Source organism: Pholcus phalangioides, unplaced genomic scaffold (assembly GCF_987345545.1).
Source record: "Pholcus phalangioides strain wild (caught in Gottingen) unplaced genomic scaffold, Ppha-v1.0 ptg000011l_1, whole genome shotgun sequence".
Taxonomy (NCBI): domain Eukaryota; kingdom Metazoa; phylum Arthropoda; class Arachnida; order Araneae; family Pholcidae; genus Pholcus; species Pholcus phalangioides.
In genome coordinates this window covers 62,303,073-62,324,504 of record NW_028301604.1, presented here as the reverse complement: position 1 = coordinate 62,324,504, position 21,432 = coordinate 62,303,073, and the positions used below count along the sequence as shown (strand labels likewise).

Sequence of the window (21,432 nt, the reverse complement as noted above, 5' to 3'; positions counted from 1 at the left end):
AAAGCAGTGGTGTGCCTCTTTGAGCACTTTGATCAGGGCCGCAATTAGATGCTTGGTCACCCGGGGCAAGTGCACATTTTGGCACCCCCTTGTAATGTTGAAGGAGAGGTTTGAGAATAAAATTTGTGCCCCCTCTGGTCCAGCACTCGGGGCACGAGACCTGCCTGCTCCCCCTACTTGCGCCCTGACTTTGATTTATATTTTTTTTAAGTGTCTTAACCCTTTATCTACCACATTTAAAAAAAATGAAATGATTACCATGTAAATTGTTTGTTAGATCGTTCTAGTTAAAGCATAAAAAAAAATTATTTAGTGCACAAAGCATTAATTAACCCGGTACTTTAAAGTACAGTCAGCACTATATATTCACTTGATAAAAATAAAATATACCAATTCAGATATGTTAAATAATACAGTTGCATAAATATTTATTTATTTAACCACAAAGAAAACCATAATTTGCTTTATACATTTGTTAGGAAAAGCACTTTGTGGTGTGCAGGGTTTTACTGCATTACACTTTGGGGCAAAACATCTAACTGAATTTTATTAATTTAAAAAACTAGTTGTTCCCACACTTGTGCTGTCATCTAGTAATTGTGAAGTAGTTATTTAGCCTTATACTTCAAAATACCAACACCCAACAATGTATATAAGGGATGTTATAGGGGTTAAAAAGAAAATGGTATTTTGAAGTACCATCAGTAGTCAAAGGGTTAAAAGAGATTAATAAAGCAATATAGGTTGCATATGATAATAGATAATTTAATTTTGAATCAAAATTTTCTAGATTAGGATAACATTATTAGATCTCTTTGCTTATTTTGTAAGCATATTTTGTATAGGCATTGCATCGATCCACAGAAAAGAAAAACTTTTTTTTTAAGATCATGAAAGGTAGACTTTCCGATACTATATTCTTCACACAGTGTGTGTACTTGCGTCCAGTGTTCTAGCTTTTTTGAAAAAGTTCAACTTTCTCACATATATTTAAAGCATTCTGTTTCCGTTTCTAGCTCATCCCTGCCACATCACTTGATGTTTTTAGCATGCTTGGAAATTCACTTAGATAATCACAGAAAATAATAGAGTTCTGGAAATTTTATAAAACACTAAGGTTAACTGTACAGCCCAGAGAAATGAAATGAAGTTCTGTTGACCAAAGCTGACTTTCTCTGACAAATCATATTCATTGAGACATGCAGGTGTCATCATTACTCCCATTTTCCTAGCAGCTGGAAAACTGCAGTGAACACAAACAATACATCGAGGGAAAAAATAAAGAAAATAGCTGATGAAATAGAAAAATCCAAAACAGAATTTGAGTAAAGAAAAACATCAAGGTCCTTGGTTGAGGAAAAAATAAATCTTGGCAGAAGTGTCTGAATTATAAATCAGTCTGGGTAATTGGTGTCTAGATTAGAGTGGTTCTACTGTATAAGCACATTCAATTTCTCTTCTAATAAATTGACAGTTACATTGAATGATCTTATTTAATAATTTTTGTGTAAAGAGTTTCTCAAAAAAATTTTCTAGTTTAATTTTAAAAATTAATAAAACTGTAAATCTTTAAAATATAAATTTAGTATGTATAATGTTTCTTTTCTGGTGAGCTAGAAAAATCCAAATTTTAATTGAAACAGGGATGAGAAGGAATCTTTTTTTTTTATTTTATAGCAATAAGCTATTTTGTTTAAAAAATAATAAATTCTCTCTTGACTACTTATAGATTTTTCAATATTTTTAATTTGCAAAGCTGCAATTTGGCTTCAATTTTCTACATTTCACTTTGTTATTAGTTTATCTGTTACGTTTTTTTAGCATGTGTAGGACAAGTATCTGAAGCTTTTTTTTTTTACAGAAGCTACTTTTCCTTTGAAGTCTTCTGACTCTGCAACTGAAGTTGAACAATCAGCAATGATCGAAGCTCAAGTTTATTCAACTTCAAATGATAAAAGCTCAAAAAATGATCCTGTGTGCACTCAAGATGCTTTTTATAAAAGCAAAATCTCAGAGTCACCAGATGGTAGCACAAAAGATGCCAACTCAAGTGATGTTTTTTGTTATGACTCTCATGTGTTAGAAAAAGAAAATATACACGATCATGATGAAGGTCACAAAAGTGAGCAAGAACCAAAATCTTTTAATGAACTATTGGTAAATGAGCAACAAACTGAAGCTTCAATCAGTTCTGAAAAAAAATATTCTTCAGAAGGACAAATGCATAAATTTACCGAAATGTCTACTTTGGATAAATCACTTGTTCAGCTGGAAGACAAAAGTAGAGACTCACCAAATGGTTTTACATCTAGCACTTCAAAGAGTGCTATTTTGAAGGAAACTGATGCATCCAGTGAAAAAATTAGTTCAGATCAAATTGTCAGTGGGCTTGAAATTAAGACAAGTATAGATTCTGACATTGCTCAACATCTTGAACCCTCCTTTTCAATGTCTTCAAATGTAGAGTATCAGGAAACTGAAGAAAGAAAAAGTGAAGCATTGGAATTTGATGTAAAAACTTCACCAGAAAATGAAACTGGTGCTCACCATTCTACTACACATTGCGAAAATTTAGTTTCTACTGACTTAGCCACCAAAGCCACTGAGAGTAAGTATTAGAAAATAACAATCTGCAATAATAATCTACATGTGATGTGAAAAAATATTTTTAATAATTACAAAACATCATTCAAATTATTTCATCCACTATTACAAAGAATTATTGGCTGTAGCCTATTACAATCTTTTGCTTTGAAATATAGAGTTTTAAAAAAGTGACACCTAGAACAATGAAATAATATTATTGTAAGTAATTAAATTCAGTTTTTGTACAATTGAAGCTATTTGTCAGATTTCAAAGTAAGCCAAGAAATTGAAGTAAAAGTTCATTATGATGAGAGCTCACAATTGCAGGAAAAATTGTCGTACAGATTTCTCATCATAAGTGAATTTAAATTATTTTCTCTGTCAGGTAAGAAATTGTGGAAAATTTCTTCTTTATCCGCATTTTAAATGTTTTTTAGAACATATTAACATTTGAACAGGATAATAATCATGAATTTGCTTCCTGGTTCATGACAGATGATTCTCTCAAACATTTTACACCGAATTTTATCCTCAAATTAGTTAACTTTATTCACTGACTTTCACCATCCTTGTTTAGTTTTTTATCTGTGTTTTAAAAGAAAACCAAAATTCATGCTTTTTTTAGTTAATTCTTTGGATGTTTAACTTCTGATCAGTAATTAATGTTAATATAATTTAAATTTATTTAGTATTCTCAAAATAATTTTGTCAACTTTTCAAGTAATTAAAATTCTCAGTTATTATCTCTGCTGAATTCCATGGCTTTAATGGACTCCTCAACATCTTTTGCTTAATGAGAAGGAGTTTTTCAGCATTGCTTTCAATTTCATCCCGCATTTCAATTTCTCCATCAATTCAGAAAGGATTCGAAACTACAGATTCTTGTCAAATATGCCCAGGCAATGAAAGATGGCCATGGTCTGCCAGTCACTCAAAGTGATAAAGGCCTAAATCATGTGAAGTCAATGCAAATTTCATGTACTCTATCTTTTATTTATTACTATTTCTATGGGACTGCCAGAAAAAGGCACTATAGTTGCTTGATTCTCTCTCTCTCTCTCTATTTTTTCTTACTTATTTTATATTCACTTTTATTTTTCTTTTGTGAATGTATTTGTGAAATTAGATTAGAAAGAAAAACTTCCATTTTTTTTCTAAATTTCGTTTTAAATTTGGAGAAAGCATCAAATGAAGAAGAGTACTGTGTCAGAAGAGTACAAATGTCAGAAGGTACTGAAAATATGTGAGACAAACTAATCTTGGCAGAAAATTTTTATAGGAAGAGTAGGGGAATTATAGAATATCACATTTATTTATTTATTTTTTGATTAATATGATGTTAAAAAAAAAATGTATTTAAAAATAATGATATTAGAGGGTAATATAAATTATATATACAGGGAATATATATATATAGAATAGGAGGGGGTACGAAATAAAGAAAAGTATGAAAATTGGTCTTGTCTTCCAAATCTTTTCATCATGAAGAGATATTACAGTCTGACTCAGATGATACTGATATTATTCCACATAATCAAACACACCATATATGTAAAAAAATTGTGTTCTATCTAATCACAAAGACTTACTGCAAAAGAAAAACAAAATAAATAAATAAATAAAAAAGAAGAGAGGAAAAAAATCAAACAGCATTAGTGCAAGTTTTTGGTAGTCAGATAGTAGCAGATAAAGTACATTAAATGGGCAAATTAACTTGAAAAGAGCAAAAACAAAATCATAACATGGCAAGGCATGAGTACAATAGGGCCCTGTTCCAAGCTAATTTAGACTTGATCAACTTTTGATAAGCTAAAACATGGATGATATAGTCCTTATCTGATTTTAAGGTTGAATGAAATAAAGAAGCAGATGATAGAAATTATGTGTTTTCTCAAATTTAAATGAGGGCTGTTATGATTAATTTATTAATTCAGGGAATTAATAAATTAATCATTTGTTTATAGCAATTAAAAATTTTAGTTGGGCTACTTAACTGGATTGATTCAATTAAAATTTCTTAAAATTCCCCATAAAAATTTTCATTCAACTAGACCTATTCGACAAAGCCAGTAAATTCATTTAAATTGTGTTTCTGTCAGGAGTAGCCAGAAATTTTGTTTGGGGGGGGGGCAGGGACCAAAGTGATAAAACAATAGATTTGGCCATCTTTTCCTTTTTTTCAGTCATTTTCTCACTTTTTTAGGGGAGGGGGTACGAGACCCCTCAAGTCCCCCCTCTCGCCACAGCCTTGGTTTCTATCCATAACATTTTAACAGAAAATTATAAGGTTGCTCAAAAAATACTGATTAGTAGTTAAGCATCCAAAAAAATTAACTAAAAAAAAGCAGGTATTTCATTTTTTTTTGCTTTGCTGTACATGCAGATAACAAACTAAACAAGGATGGTGAAGTCTGTGGATACAGTTGAGGGAGTTAGTTCTTGGTAGATGATACATAAATAGACTCTCACATGTCCATCCAGTGCCTGTACCATTTCGACTATATTCATGAACATTAACAATCAGTCTCACATTTCCATTTGTCTTTTAATTTAAATGATACTGGTGTCACACACTCATAGTCCTAAAACATTCTATTCCTTTTTCCCCATAGAAAAATACAAGTTTTTACAAGAAAAATTGCATAATAATTTCAGTTTTAAACTAAATTCAAAGGGAGTTATAGAGGACAAGACTAAAATTTATTGTTTTCGCTGTATATAACAAATTTCAGAGCAAAAAACACCAGTTAAAATATTTTCTTACTGTTTGCAATATGTATAAAGATTGAATCTAGTTTCAAAATCAATGACCTATCTAAATTTTCCAGTTTTCCAAGAAATTACAAGATAAAAGCACATAAAATACAGAACCTAAGAAATAGTGTAACAAATTGGTTATCAATGACCAGCCAATACATTAAACTTTGTAACCTTTTAAGCTGCAATGAGATATTGTAAAGAGGATTTCTCAATGGAAAACTTTTTCCTACACTCCTTAGTTTGCATCTACTGCAATTTGAAAGAAAACCTGCTTAATTAAAAAAGATACAGCATTTTGAAAGGGGTTTAGTGGTTTCTAATTGTCGCTTAAATTGCTAAACCTTTTTCCTGTTCCTGTATTTATAGAATGTATAAAATAAATTTATATAGCATTACAATGGATAAAGTATAACTGTCAAATAAAATGTATGTTATAAAAGATTCACATTTTAAAGTAATTAATTGAAAATTTGATTACTCAGCTAGGGTCGTAGCGTACCTTCTCAGGGCCCCGGGGCAGGCATTTTCTTGGGGAGCCCCTTAAAAAGGAAAAAATTATGCAAAATAAGTGTAAATTTTTTGTGAGGCCCCCCCCATTTGGCTTGGGGCCCCACGGCAGTGCCCCGGTTACCCCAGCCTAGTTACGGCCCTGTACTCAGCTGATGAATCTCTATAAATTTTTCGATAAATCAGTTAAAATCTCAATTAACTCCCAGAATTGCTTCAAATTACTATACAATGCAATAAATATATCAAATAAATTTTATATAATAATACTTTAAAAAAGTACTTTATTGTACTTAAAATTTACAAAATGTTGAATATTACTGTGCATATTTTTAGTACTGTGCCTTCACATAATGCTCTAATTACACCTACTTTTTACAAATCAATATATGAAAAGCACCTCGGATAACCTTAACTATGGTTTATAGAGAATCAAATAATTTAGATCTTACTGTGATTATATATTTTGATATCAAAATTTGTGTGGTACTAGAACAATTAAAAAAGTTACCATAATTTCTAGTGAATAATCCACTGGGCTGTATAAGTCACAATCAGAAAAATGACCAGAGAAAAAAATATTTCCATAGAAGAGAGATGTGACTTTGTATATGCAAAACATAATTTTATGAAAAAGGCAAAATAAATTTTTCTAGTTTCTACTCTGGTCTTGTTTCTCCCACTTTTCAATATTTATCTTGCATTTATCTGGTAGTCTATCTCTGCATATCTATGTTAACCATACAAAATTACATGACAGTTTTTCCTTCAGAATTTCTTTCCTCCTTTCTTTCAAAATTTATTTCCCTCAGAAAAACTAATTGGCTCGGGGCCCATTATGCTCTTAAGATGGTTCTGCACATGTGTGTCGTGATATATATATATTGTGTGACTTATATTTATATTACACACACACACATTCCATTTTAGAAGGATTTGGGGCTAGGGTTGCATCAGAGAACATTTCTGTAGAAAATTGTTACAAAATTCAGTATCGGGCACCTCTCTTACAATGTCGACAATCTTAGGGCCTCCTCACGCAGGGATACTAAAGTCTGAAAACTGATAGGAGTGTCTATATCCAGTGAATCGACACACACATTTCTACAAAGCCCCCTCACACTAGGATATTGGCAATGAAATATCCTGCACAATGGAGTCACTTGGTGACTTGCATGCTAGTTCAATGCAAACATTTTTTGTGCAACTGTAAGATTGTCGAGATTGTACGAGAGGTGCCCAATGCAGAATTTTGTAACAAGATAAACACAGTTATATTATATGTAACTATTTTCTACAGAAATGTTTTCTGATGCAACCCTAACCCCAAATCCCTCTTGAATGGAATGTGTGTAATATAAATATAGGCCACACAATATATATATATATATTTACAGCACACTCCCACAGTACATACACGTACATGTGGGAGTATATGAGAAAACCCTGTACCCCTCCAAAATAAACACAGTAATATGTTTTTTTCTCCCGGTATGGTAGCAGAATGGTCAGCTTTAATAGGAAATAAAGTTTCTCTATGTTTTGGAACTACAACTCCCTCCAAATATTGGATATTTACAACATGAATTTCACTTAGTTTAATTAAGAATTATTAGCAGTCACTCATCAGGGCTGACATGTAACTAGCAGATTTATTAATTCCAGGTAAGTCTCTTTTCTAATTCTGTATAATGCAAGGAATCCGATTCCTGTTGGCCATAATGAATAGTGCACAATGAATGTCATTTTCAATGTATGGATAATTTTTGTCTCTATTTATCTTTTCATTTGTGTAAATAATAGTGCAGGATGTTAATTATTTATGATTATAATAAAATATCAACCGCATCACTGCTAGAATCATTAAAAATTGATTTTTTTTCTACTACCCCGATTCATAATGTACAGGAAGATAACATAGCTGCCAAGTCTCCCGATTTTTCCGGGAATCTCCTGAATTTTAGCTTCATCCCTCGACCTCCCGAAAAGTTCTTAAATCTCCCTAATTTGTACAAAAATCACAAAAAATCCCTAATTGTCCCTAAAAATTCCCCACTTCATTAAAAAAAAATCCCCGCTTCTGAAAACAATTTCTAAGGAATTTCTTGTGGGGCATGAAGTCTTTTGCCCGTTTTTTTCTCCTTTCAAAATGACACACGTCGTAAATGGGGAAATTCCCTTTTTAAGGAAGTTTTACAACCCCTCTGATGGTAACAAGAAAGTTGTTTGTCTTATTGTGCAGCGAAATAGCTTAGCAGCCAATAGTCCTGAATAATAATTGAAGATTATAGTGACGCACATGTGGCCAAAACTTCCTCTTTGTTGAAGTTACGTACGTGCGATAACAAAACATGAATATTGATAAGCAAAAAAAATGTTTAATCAATTTTAAAGATACTTATTCCCAATGAATTTCCTTTCATCAAACGTTCCAGAAAAGGGCAGACTTTCTTTTTGTACAAGTTGTGTTACGGACATAAGCATTGGTCATGGTGGAAAGACTGCCATCATCACTCATGTGAAATGAAAAAAAACATCAAGTGTCACAAAAAATCAGTGTTCTTCAAAAATCGACACTTTTTCCCTTTATCTTCCGATGATTTTGGGGTAATTCGCGCAGAATGTTTGTTCACATCGTTTCTGATTGAACATATGTTTTTTAGATAATTTTAAAGTTTGGGCCTTCAGTTTCACTTGTTTTTGAGTAGGGATTTTCTTCCCAAGGGTTTAATTTCCATGTGTGTAAAATCCCTATTTTATTTGACTTCAACTGCTGAGTAGGGATTTTTTCCCTACGCTTTAACTTTTATGTGTGGGAAATCCCTTTTTTATTTATTAGGGAGTGGTTTTAGCATAAAATACGGGTCTGCATGAAAATCTCCCTAATTTTCATTTTCAAAAGTTGGCAGCTATGAGATAAGGAGGTGAACTGACACTGCATTGTTTTTACCCATTTTCCTGGGCTTTCAGATTTTTTTAGTAGCGCCATGTGAAGGAGAATGGGTGACTTGTTCAAGTAAACTCAACTTGGGCTACTCGAGTTAAATTAGAGTATCCCCGTGTGAGGAGGCTCTTACGTTTTATGCCCTCGTTTGCATTCAACTAGCATGCAAGTCGCCAAGTGACTTCATTGCATAGGATATTTCATTGCCAATACACCAATATCCTCGTGTGAGGCACTCTGTAGAAATGTACATGTCAATCTGCTGGATACAGAGTCTCCTATCAGTTGCCAGATTTTAGTATTCCCATGTGAGAAGCCCTTATCATGTGCAGATATCATACACCAGTGGTTCTCAACATTTTTGGAACCGCGGCCTGGTGAACCCAATTTCTATGAGTCTATGGCCCAGTCTGGAATAGCTTACCCATTGATAAGATAATAAATAATTGATAAACAACCTTTTAATTGGGTGCTAATTATTTGATTAATGAATTCAAACCCATTCAATGAATTGATTAATTAAATCCTTTTAATTTATTAATTAATTTAAATCCTTTTAATTTATTAATTAATTTAAATCCTTTCAATTTATTAATTAATTTAAATCCTTTCAATTTATTAATTAATTTAAATCCTTTTAATTTATTAATTAATTTAAATCCTTTTAATTTATTAATTAATTTAAATCCTTTTAATTTATTAATTAACATACTTTTAATGAATTGATGAATTGAATCCATTGAAGCCATTATTATCTTACAGACTGATATAAAAAAAATTTCTTTTTTGGTAGTGTATTAATAACATGCAAAAGTTAAAACATAAATGAAGCATTTCATCAGCAACTTCAGCAAATATCCTCATTGCATAGGCTCCGGAACCATGGGTGCTGTGGCTCTTTGAGCACCCCCAATAAATAAACTTTACAACAGGGCCGTCTTAAGAGCATCATGGGCTCACGGGCCAAGTGATTTTTCTGAGGCCCTACCAGGCAAATTCTTGAAAATTTCAACCAGATCTCATTTTTGTGAGGTCCGTTTCTTTTGCGGCCCCTGGGTGGGCCCATGCCTTAAGACGGCACTGCTTTACAAGGAGGGCTGAGCCCTACAATAACTATTGAATATACAATGCAACTCAGCACCCCTCTCCTGCATAAGAGCTTGAGCATAACCCCCCACAAGGGTGGGGCTGACAGGGCTCCAGCCCTGGGACCCAGGACAATTATCATTTTTTGTTTTTTCATGCTATAAATTAACTATAGACAGGCCAATGAAAAGCAAACAGGCCCCAAATAGCGTGGGGGCTTCTCCAAAGGTCCCAACCTAGGGGCCCTGCTCTGGGATGTGGGGGGCTATGGATTTGAGCCAATATACATGGGAAAAATGGCAACTTTCAGCCTCTCAATGTTTTTTTTCATTTTGGTACCTTTGCCTCATTAGAAAATTTAATTGATCTCAAATTAATCGATAGGTCTTAATATTTAATTTTATATAGAATAATTTTGCATATAGTTTTTAAAATATAAAAGTTTTCATTCGCAGTGGGCATTTCGTATTTAATCTTAGCTAGAAAGAAGTAAATGATATAAAAAAGTTGTCTGTTGTAATTCACCATAAAAGTCTGCAGAAAATTGTTCACTTTTGGCCAAATACATGTTTTGGTACATTCATGATAGATGCTTATGTTAAATTGTATAATTTAATAAATTTCAAACTTTGAGCAAGCGATTTTTCTACTCTAAAATTTGAAAACTTTTCTCTATTTTTTAACAAAAATTAAGATTTGTGAACCTATCATTTGAACAAATGAAAAATACAACACTGGAAAAAAATAAAAATGAAAGCTCTCGCAACGTAATTCACCTTGTTCTTGTGAAGAAAACAGTATTCGTTATCACTAGTAGCTATGTGCACCTTGATGATCAATTGAAGCACTAACGCAGCACATATCAGACCAAGGTATGCCAGATTATAGAAATCGCCGGACTACTAGAAGTTGATTAAAAAAACTCATATATAAAATATAAACTTCTGCACACAGACATACAGTGACATGTTTTCCTCTTCTATGCTCCTATGCTCAAAGAAAACCAACCTAAAAAACACTGGATCACTGGATGGACCAGATTAAAGCACTGCCAGATTATTGAGAGTCTACTATATTTTCTGTAGCAGTACTTCACAGATAAGTAGTTGACATTTGCCACGCATATGTAAAGTACGTTGTTTATTTCTGAGAACAGGTGAATACATACTCCATCGTTATAATAGGACTGCTAGAGGTTTTTTCCGCTGGTCATAAATAGTGGATCTAATGGTCAAAGGTGGTTTTCTATTGCCTAGAAATTCCCAATCACTCACAATTATTCCCCTTTGAAGTTATGCAACTTGGTCACCAGCAAGTAGCGCAGGTGTTTTTCCAGTCTTTAAGGAATTGTAGGGAATGCTGAGTTTTCTCATGGCATTATTGTCTACAGGACATTTTCTGTGGTGCATCATGCTGATAATGGCAAACAGTGAACACACAAACAACTGCATTATCTGGTTGTCAACAGAGAGCTCTGAAGCAGTAGGAGACTTTCGGGAAAGAGAGACAGAGAGTAGGACTATGGAAAAACAATTTTTTCCCCTGCTGCACTGTTTGGGTTTCATGACGACAGTTACTCAAAATTGAAAAAACAAAAAATATTGTTGAATAATGTCCCATGTATTATGTGTGTGCACCAAATAATGTTGCATGTATATGTACATATGCCTAATGTATTTTGGAGTGTCAGAGGCGTTTAAATTGTTTGAAGTGCAACTATCCATCTTCCAAACTAAAAGGCAGGTGTATGAATTGACTAAATATCAAGTGAAGTAATTTTCGTGTTTATCAGATCTACCTGCTTCAGTGTGAGACTTTTTTAAGGAAAGACCTGCTCAAAGTTGGAAAACTTAAGCTGACATTGTGTTAGTTTTTTTGGTTAAATAAATCCATAGGGTTAATGGCAGATTGAGACTGAATTTTCACCCGCTCGAGGTATTTTTTTATCAACCCTCTGTGGCATATAAATCACACCAGTAAAACAACCCCAAAAATTCGAGGCTGTGTTCCCAGCTAGATGAAATGCATCAAAAATTACTTTTTTCTCTATGAATCATTCCATCTAATGCACATTTGCTGCAGTTCGTAGTTCGCCAAATTCTTGGTGAACAAAACATTTCATTAAAGCAGCTGTGTGGGGCATGCCCCCCAAAGTTTGGGGCTTACATACTTAACCAAACGTGGCCAGGCTCTGTCACTTGTGCAATTTAAGCACATTGCCTTGGAGGGCATGGCCGTTTCAGAAATATTTTAGTCACTCTCTCAATTTACAAATAGCATAAATATACATAGATAAGATACATAAAACCAAGAACCTTTGTAAAATGGTATGAATCATTGTGACATGTGCAGACGAGTCGACTAATAAAAAATAAATTAAGATGGTGTACAAAATATTTTGGGGTACCATCAAGGAACCCTTTGATAGTAATCAATGCGCAATTCCGCAGAACTTGTGCTAGTCAGAATCGGAGTCCTCAGCAAGAAGGAGCTGTAGTTTTTTTCCTCAGTCTGGCCGATCATCTAGGTCAGTGTTTCTCAAAGTGGGCGATGGAATGGTTCAGGGGAGGGGCAGCAATAGAAGCTATGGATTTAACATAGGATCCTATGAGTTCACATAAATTAGGCAACGATAAGAGAAAAAAAATTCTGAAGAAGGGGGCGATGGAATGTAAAGTTTGGGAAACTATGATCTAGGTTCTACTGGAATGGTGTTGGGTCCTTCCTCGCCTGGATCTGATCCGATCCGATCATCCAAGTTTGTGGCTGACAGGGCCCTGGAGCCCCAGAAAATTCTTAATGTTTTTGTTTTTTCACACTTAAATTAGAAAATTCAATATACAAAAAAATGGCATTTATATTATTTTGAAATTTTTCAAATAATTAATGGGAAAGGGATGTAGGTGCTACAAGATAATAAAGAAGGCATCGGTCATAACTTATTCCAGGGTAATTTCTCCTACTCATTGCTCTACTGTATGAGATAAACAGTTGATCAAGGTGAAACACAACATGCAAAGAAAAGAAGGTAATTCTGAGAAAGTCACTTTTTCAAAACACTGAATTTATCAATCTATCAAACTAAGTTGTTCTAAATTATTGCGCAATATAAAGTGCTGTCATTTCCTCCCATCATTCTTTATGTTTAAGGAGCTATTGGTCCATTATAGCTTTTTTTATTTTACTCACTTCAAGAAACAAATATTCCAGATTCTATAACCCTCATTGTTGTCTGATCTAGGTTGTTTTAGGGCTCAAAATCTCAGAGTTGCTTTTCAACTTTTCCCGTTTTCGGACACTTATTCACCGCAAGCTAGTAATTCTATCTAAAGTGCCTATAGATAAGGTGGTAATTTGTAGAAGCCCTAACTATATCCTAAGGTGTGTGTAGATAAGTTGGCATTTTTAAGAGCTCTAACTCTAGCTCAAACTTCCTAGGCTCAGTGCTATTAATAAATGGTCCATAATAGGGTCTCCGTATCATACCTAATTTTTCCAGTAGGCAATTTAGCTAAAACTCTAAGAGACCACCTCACAACAGAATGAGTGCGTGATCCTCAGAACTAAGGTGCCAAAATTTAAATAGAGTTTGGTATCTTTCTCACTTCAGTATTCATCCTCTCAGTCAATGGAGGTAGAAAGTAAAGATTTTTTTTTTCTGAGTTTTCTTTTTTGTGGATCAAAAGTCATTTAGGGGAATAAGTGCCATCGTAGACAAAACCTTGATTAGGCTTCCCCCGGCTACGCCACTGCTCCAGGCTTGTGCTAGGGTATATAATCAACAGCTGGAAAAACCGCTGAAAAAGAAGAAAACTTCAATACATTTGTCTCAAGGATGCTGTTAATGTCATTCAGTAATTCATAGATTTTAAATTGGGGGGGGGGGCATAGTTAACTCTCTCCACCATAGAAAAATCAATGAAAAATGTTCAGATAATACTATAAACGTGTTCCATAATTCTCTTCCTTTAGAAAATTCATTTTTATTCAATCATTTTTGTTGAGCCGCCACTAGTAATTATTTAACAAAGGTTAATTAGTAACTATTTAAACAAAGGTTAATTAGACTGCTACATGCAGTTTGTTCCAGGACTACACTACAGTATTTTTCCAAGTGTCTTGCTGAGAGGTTAGTGTGCTAACACCTTGGTGAGAAGACTTTCTATTGCAGCAGTATGGTTTGAGATAATCTGTTCAACACTTCTTTCATACCTCTGTGTCAAATGGTTCTGACAAAAACTGAGCATGTATCAAGCACTTGCAACACTCCCATTCAAAATATCTCTTCACAGCGCAAAGCAATGAAGTAGAGTTTGAAAACTTTTAGAAATACCAATGAATAAAATAGAAGCCCTTTTAATGGTTACCCATCTTTTGCTGCTAACCATTAATTTCCCTTGTATAATAATGTACAGTCGAATCCCATTATAACGAATGCCAAGAGACCGGAGGAATCACTTCGTTAAAACGAAATTTCGTTATAAAGGAATTCCAGGTTACCTAGCATTGTTCCTATGTAAACTTATTTGTGGGATTAGAAAAGTGTTCATTAAAACGAGATTTTCGCTATAACGGTATTCGTTGAAACAGGATTCGACTATAATGAAAGTATGCATTCCAAACCCCTGATTGAAAAACTTGTCACTTGTCTTTCACAGACAAATTTTTTGTTTCGTAGGTGTCTGCAAAAGAGAGGTTTCACTGTATAATAAAAGACAACGCTTCTGTGACAAACAAAAAATTTAAAACAACTAAAATATTTGAATAAATAATTGCATTGAAACTAAGTAGAATAATCATAACTTTAAAATCAACAAGCTCAAGGAGATAAATTTTCATTTGTTCATCAAGTTATTTGATTCTTTTGCAGAATATTTTTACTTGCTCATAATGTTCACTGTTGAGGCAGGCAAAACACTGTGTTTGAAAAAAGTAAATACAAAACCACACCTACAACATGTAATTTTCTCAACAAAGTAGCAGAAAAAAATCACCATAGCAGAGTAACACTGTGGAGAAGTGATAATATTTTTCTTGATAAAAGCACAATAAAGAAGAAATCAACAATAAAAGCAAATAAAGTCATATCTCACTTATACACCCTTTCACTTATACTTTTCTCTCAGTTATAAAATAATTTTCTGCACTCCCGGTCAAAGATATAGCATAATAATGCTCTTCACTTATATGCTTTTCTCACTTATTCATCTTTTTCCCTTGTTCCCTTGCACTGTGCATAAGTGAAAGATCACTGTAACTAGGAAAAGCCATGGGTTTCATTACACAATGGGTGTCATCTTCAGAGGACATTATTTGCTTTTATAGTTTCTTCTTTATTGTAAGTTAACCTCTTCCCAGACAAGGGACAAGATATCTTGTACTTGAGTTGCTGGAAGAAATAGTTTACAGCTTACTCTCTCTTCTTTACCCTCACGTCATTGCAACGTTTTGTTGGTAACCCCATGAACATGGAATTAATTTTTTTTTCTTTTATCCATTGTTAGTTTTTTTCTCTTTTCTCCCTTGCTACTTTTTGATGAGTAAATACACAGGATAAAGCATTATATGCAGTATACAGGGAAAAGTGAGTGGGTACGAAGAAAGGGGAAAACCTGCTCCCCTTATCTTTTCCCATTATTTTATAAATATTAACAAAGATGACAGTTTTTGAGATTTGTCCCTGGTGTTTCAACTATATACATTGTCAAAATGTGTTACCAAAAACCTGTACATAGAGGGGTCCAATTAGGACTATAGAGTGGTTTAATAAGGCTATCTTTGATGACTGATAACCTCCTTCTGTCATTGTTGCTATTCAGTAAGAGGTCATTAATAATAAGCGAAATGAAAATATTTTTGAAAAAAAAAGTAACTGGAAAAAAAAAATGAATAGGACATTGCTTTAAATTTGCAGCTGCACCCAAAACATATACTTTAAAACAATATTAGTTTCAGCTTTATCATGAAAAATTAAGGCATATTATTTTTCTTCATTTTATTCTTTTTGACCTACTAAAAAAAAGTTAAATCAAAGTTATTTCTACCAAATTCCTAGAATCAATTATGTAATGTTATTAAAATAAATGTGAGGTAGAATTTCTAGAAGAAATCGTCAATGTTAAAGACTGACAATAAAAATATTTTATTCACGTTGCAGACACATTGCTGGATGCTTTAGTATGAAAAAAAGTGAGAGGTTCTGCTTCGCCTCTTTTATAGCCCTGATATATCACCATGTGACTATCATTTGTTCAGGTTTTCGAAAAACTAATGGGATATGTGCAAGTGCAACATGAAAACAAGCATTATCATGCTATATAATCGCACCAGGCAATAGCATGCAGGGATGCAAGAGCTGTGTCAATTGTGCCAAACTGAACCATTCTCTTGCTACATGGTGTGTCAAGGCTCAGAATCCCTGTGCATTTGCACTAGTCCTAGTTTGTGGTATGCAGAGGTGCCGCTGAGATGCACTGTAATGCATCAAATACCCGGAATTCAGGAAAAGGAAGCATGAGAATTTTGTCTATGCATCCCAAGGGATAAGTTCTTTCCAAGACAAGGAAAAAAGTATGGAGGGGCATGAATGAATGAACGCCAGAACTTTGCCACTGGACTTATCCTGTTGCCAAGATCTCTTCCAGTCCAGCTTTGTGGCAGAGTCTGGAACACTTTATTTTGTGTCAAAAAAGAAAAAAAAACCATAACATACAAAATTTTTACAGCATATTTTCCCCAGACAATTGGGTACTGTCACGATTAACAAATTTTGTAGTGATTACAGACGAGATGGGGTTGGGAGTTGCAGAAACATTTCTGGGTTTCGTTGAGACTGATGAATGTACACATATTAGGATGGAGGTATATTTTAAAAGCAATTGGAGGGGGCCCCATGCCATCTCATCTGTTATCTTACACTTGTCATATTATATACACAGGATACAAAAAAAGAAAATGAGAATCTTACCGTGAAATATAAAATATCCATCGTAGCGAGTCATCTTGCTCACCACCTTATTAGTGAGCAAATGGATTGCAGACTAGAAGCCAGCATCAGTTTTATTGGGTTGAGTTCACTCGCTCTGGTGGATTTGATGAAAATATACAAAATAGAAATATTGTTTGGGGAAATATATACAATTAGGGATCACTCGTGCCATCTCACTTAGCACCTTACTCGGTGAGCAACATGAATACAACAGTATAAGTACGCACGTGTGTTGTGGACATGAAATTCATGAAGAACTCGAATAGAGGAAAGAGAAATATACATATATATAACTGCCAGGCCAAGTCGTCTCGCTCTAAACCTATTTTGGTGAGCAATGTGGGATTAGTTTAAATGGGGGATTGTCTGGAGTACTGTTTCCCAACCTTTTGGAATTCGCAGCACCCTCGGTAATAATGTTAGAAACCTGGGGCACTCTTCCTTGAATACACACAAAGTACAGTTCACTACAACAAAAATCGCAGAGTAAAAATACATTTTACTCGGTTATTAATACAAAAGTTTTGTTCAATTAATGATTAATATGTAACTTTTGATTGATGCTTAGAGCACAGATACTTGAAATCATGCCTCACAGATGGCAACGAAACATGTAAATTAGCCTCAAAGTCTTGCAGTCTATTGTGGGGTGTGTCCAGTCTTCAAAGGTCAAAGTCTATTTCTTGGCAGATGGCAGCGCTGCACATGACAAGCATTACACAGAAACAAACTTATCGTTAGATTCACAATGCATACATGCACATTCCGGCATGTATCAATTCATTAGAAATTTCGTAGAGGAATATGTGCGAACTGCGTGTACGCTTGAGTAGTAGTAGTCTATTTCTTGCTTTGTATTTTATTGTCATCATAGCAGAGAAATCTTGCTCGCACAGATATGATGTTGAAAAGGGCAAAAGTTAATTGCTTTCTTCATTAGATTAGGATACTCCTCTCTCAGTCCAAGCCAAAAAGCAGCCATCAACGCCTCACTCTTGGTGAACTTACCCGTGAGTGTGAAATAAGAGCAAAGATCAATAAATTCATCTCTTTCGCAAGCAGTGAAATTTATTTCCTCCGCATTGTCTGCGAAATCAAATGGTGAGACAACCCAGTTGAAATTTTCAGTGGAAAGAGATGGAAAGTACATACCTATTGCATCTTGCAATCTTGATAAATGTTGAAAAATGAGGCCTTTCAGATTATCCGAAGGTGATGTCACTCTCTGCAATTACTACGAAGGTCTCAACAGCTCTCTGATGGGAAGATAAATCCAAGAAAAAAAATTCAACTGGACTTGCTGGGAATCAAACCCACGTCCTTTCACTTGCCGGGAGTGCCCTAGACCAATAAACCACAAAGCCAACGAATCCTCTTTTCTTAGAGCTTGTGTGCACTGTCCCAGCACCATCTATAGCAGAAAGCATCTCGCGAAGCTCGTGACGTTATTGAAGAAGTCCATTTCACCTGTAGCCATTGGATATAGCAGGCCGGCGCATGCGATATCTTTACCCTTTTTTGCAGTATATCCAATGATTATAGGTGAAATGGACTTCTTCAGTGACGTCACGTCGCTCGGATTCTTTCTTCTATAGATGGTGTTGGCTGAACGGGGGCTGTACATGGACAGCCAGACCTAACTCAGGTCAAGGCTCACATTGCTGACACTGCCACCAGATGGTGACTTATCCGATGAGTCTGTCATGCATGAGAGTAATATTAATTTGACTTAATTTATTTTTTTATTTTAAGACCTTAAGTGGACTGTAATATTTTTTTTATTTATCCCCATAATATCTCGCGGCACCCTAGGGTGCCGGGGCACACCGGTTGGGAAACACTGGTCTGGAGAGAGCCTTACCTAAGGATTAGCTTCGGTCTTGTTGTTTTGGTTGACTCACTCTGGCTGCTTATATTGAATAAAGAAAAAAATGAATATGTATAAAATAAAAACTACATGCAATGGTGGTTATGAAACCATTCATGTCCTCCCGCCTAGCACCCCTGTTAGAAGTGCTGAATGAAGGACACGTGTGGTTATCACATTTACATCATTGTTATGTGAATGTCATAAAAATTCTTGTTCGGTTCCCGTTAGCATATGCTATATCTTGTACATGTAATGGTTATGTGTTAGTCATGGCAGTCACGTGGATATGATTTGTGTTGTTGTTTTTATCTATTTCTGTTTTTCCTTTATTTTTGCAAAACTTTTTATAAAAAAAATTATTTTATAAATCTGGTGGACAGACTTTTTGTTTTTTGTTGACATGTATATATTTAACAAGGCTTGTAATCCTTGCTGCTGTGTTTTTGTTTTCGATTATTTGAGTGAACTATTGTTTTCGGAATATTTGTACGTGTGTAGATTGCTTTGTAAATTTGCACTCTGTGGCATAGTGAACTAGAGTACCCACCATACCGCAGGCACATTTGTTTGTTTGGTGGCATTTCTGTTCGCGTAGATATATAGGGAATGGGCCGTGTCCTGTTATGAAAATAGTCACCTCCCTATTCTAGTTTAGTGTGTTGAATGTGATTCGAGGAACAATTTCATGCACTTTCCTAGCTGTTGTTCCTTGGTCCCAAATTTGTTGCCATTTCTGGAGGGTTGCTTATTCAAGTTGTTGCTTCAGGAGCGTTAATGGGAAAGGGTTAGCAAGTTTATTGTCACAGTTGATAGAAGCCTTGGCTAGAGAGTCTGCTTTCTCATTTCCAAGATTACCTACATGGGCCTTGGTCCAACCTAAGAAAATTTTTGGGTTATCTAATGAACAGCGCCTCAATACCCGTACTATTGTGTTTCTATTTGTTGGATCTAGAAGTGCGTGAAGGGAGGAGCGGCTATCAGTTATTGTTAAAACTTGTTCTTCTGTTCCCATTGCATATTGTGTAGCTGCTTCTATCGCTAACAATTCTGCTTGAAAGTTACTATTGTTTTTATCTAGCACCGCTTGCCACGTTTGCTTTTCTGTATTGTTTGTGTATACACAATAGGCTGCCCCGATGCCTTCGTAGATTTTGGAGCCATCTGTGTATGTGTGGGTGTTTGCTAGTTTTATATCGTGGCCGTCAATCAAAATTTGATTAGGGATAGTTCAGCAGGAGGGGTGATGGTGCCATCCACGCTCCTGTACTTCAAAGTTATTGGGGTTAAAGTCTAGAAGTTCTGGTTGAATGAATTTCCTAGACCTAACTGCGTTTTTTTGTGTACACTGCTTCCGTTTGGAGCTTTAGGTGTAGTGGGCCTGTGATCACCTGGAGTCTGAGTGTGGCTGTTGTGTTGTAGGCCCCGGTTATCATTAAAAGAAATTTCCTCTGAGCACTATCTAAGGCCTGTTCTGTTTTTTTTTGATTAGATGCTTATACCAAGCTGAGGCGCCATGGGCTAAGAATCTCGCGACTACCGTCTTGTAGATGGTGTTCCTAATGCTTTGTGAGATGCCCCAGGATTTGCTTACTAGTTTAGTTAGTTTAAAATAGAAGGAAGTTGCTTTTAAAGTATGGAGGGGCAAAACCTGTGTATAAATTTTTCTTTTCCCTTCCCACCATCTACCATAATCAGAGGCGCTGACATGAAGAAAACATTGGGGGGAACTGAAAGTTGCTGGTCACCTTGTATATATGGGACTCAAGCGCATCCCCAAGAAGGAGAAGGTGTGCGCTACATTGTTCTTTTATAAATTATTAGGGGAGGGGGGGCGGCTCAAGTGGCCTCAGCCCCTAGGTTCCAGCGCCTATATCTCGTGACCTTGGAAAGTAGTTCTACTACCTTGAAGTACAAAGTCTTGTACTGTTATTGATATAATCCACAGGCTATTAAAATCCCTGAATGAAGGGCTATATACCAAATTTTCTAATTTTGAATAGAGTTTTTGTCATGTGAGTTATATACAAAAAAACGATTAAAAAAATTTTTTGGCTACCAACCTGCCTTCAAAGACATCGTATCTACAACATAAATTCACTTTGTTTCCCACAAGATTGCACATGTGCCTTTGTGAAAGATCATATAGGATTGGTTCACACGTTTAAATTATCAAAATTTTTTGAAGATCGTTGGGGAAAAAACGGGATCTGTAAAAACTCCAGCTTAAGAATATCCAACAATGTTGTCATCTAGCCACTATGCAGTTGTATGGTTATTATCGGCGGTTGCAAATCGTGGCAGTCAATCGTGTCAATCTGGATTTGACACCCTCGATTTTACTCTGGATGGCTCAAGGAAAAAAATCTCTACCCATGCGGGACCTATTTTTTGGTGCTACTGACCACGTTTTTTTTGGTAGACAAAGCTTTTTTTTGCCCTTTCAACTCGGATTTAGCGTCCCTCCTAGAGTGTCGCCCAATGTGGCTGCATGGTCCTCGAGCCACCCCTGCACTGGTGGGGAGGGGGGCTCCCATAGAACTGTCTGCTCTTAACAACAGTCAAAAGAAGAAGTTTGTACTGGGAGCATGCTCATTTTACATAAGCTTTGTGAAATACCTATTATATGTATAAATGTCCAACCTTTCGAAAACATGTTGGAGAGAATGAAATGTTTGCACCCTCTTTTCTTGA

The 21,432-nt window shown here is 35.1% G+C and overlaps 1 protein-coding gene across 21 annotated transcripts in view; it reads left to right on the top strand.

Moving 5' to 3' along the window:
- Positions 1–21,432, top strand: part of LOC149080678 (uncharacterized) — a 312,101-nt gene that overhangs the window by 256,672 nt on the left and 33,997 nt on the right. For all 21 annotated transcript variants that reach the window (XM_089239891.1, XM_089239884.1, XM_089239883.1 and 18 more), the window contains one exon: positions 1,862–2,608. In XM_089239891.1, coding sequence (XP_089096017.1) covers positions 1,862–2,608 — 747 coding nt within the window. The remainder of the gene's footprint in view (positions 1–1,861; positions 2,609–21,432) is intronic.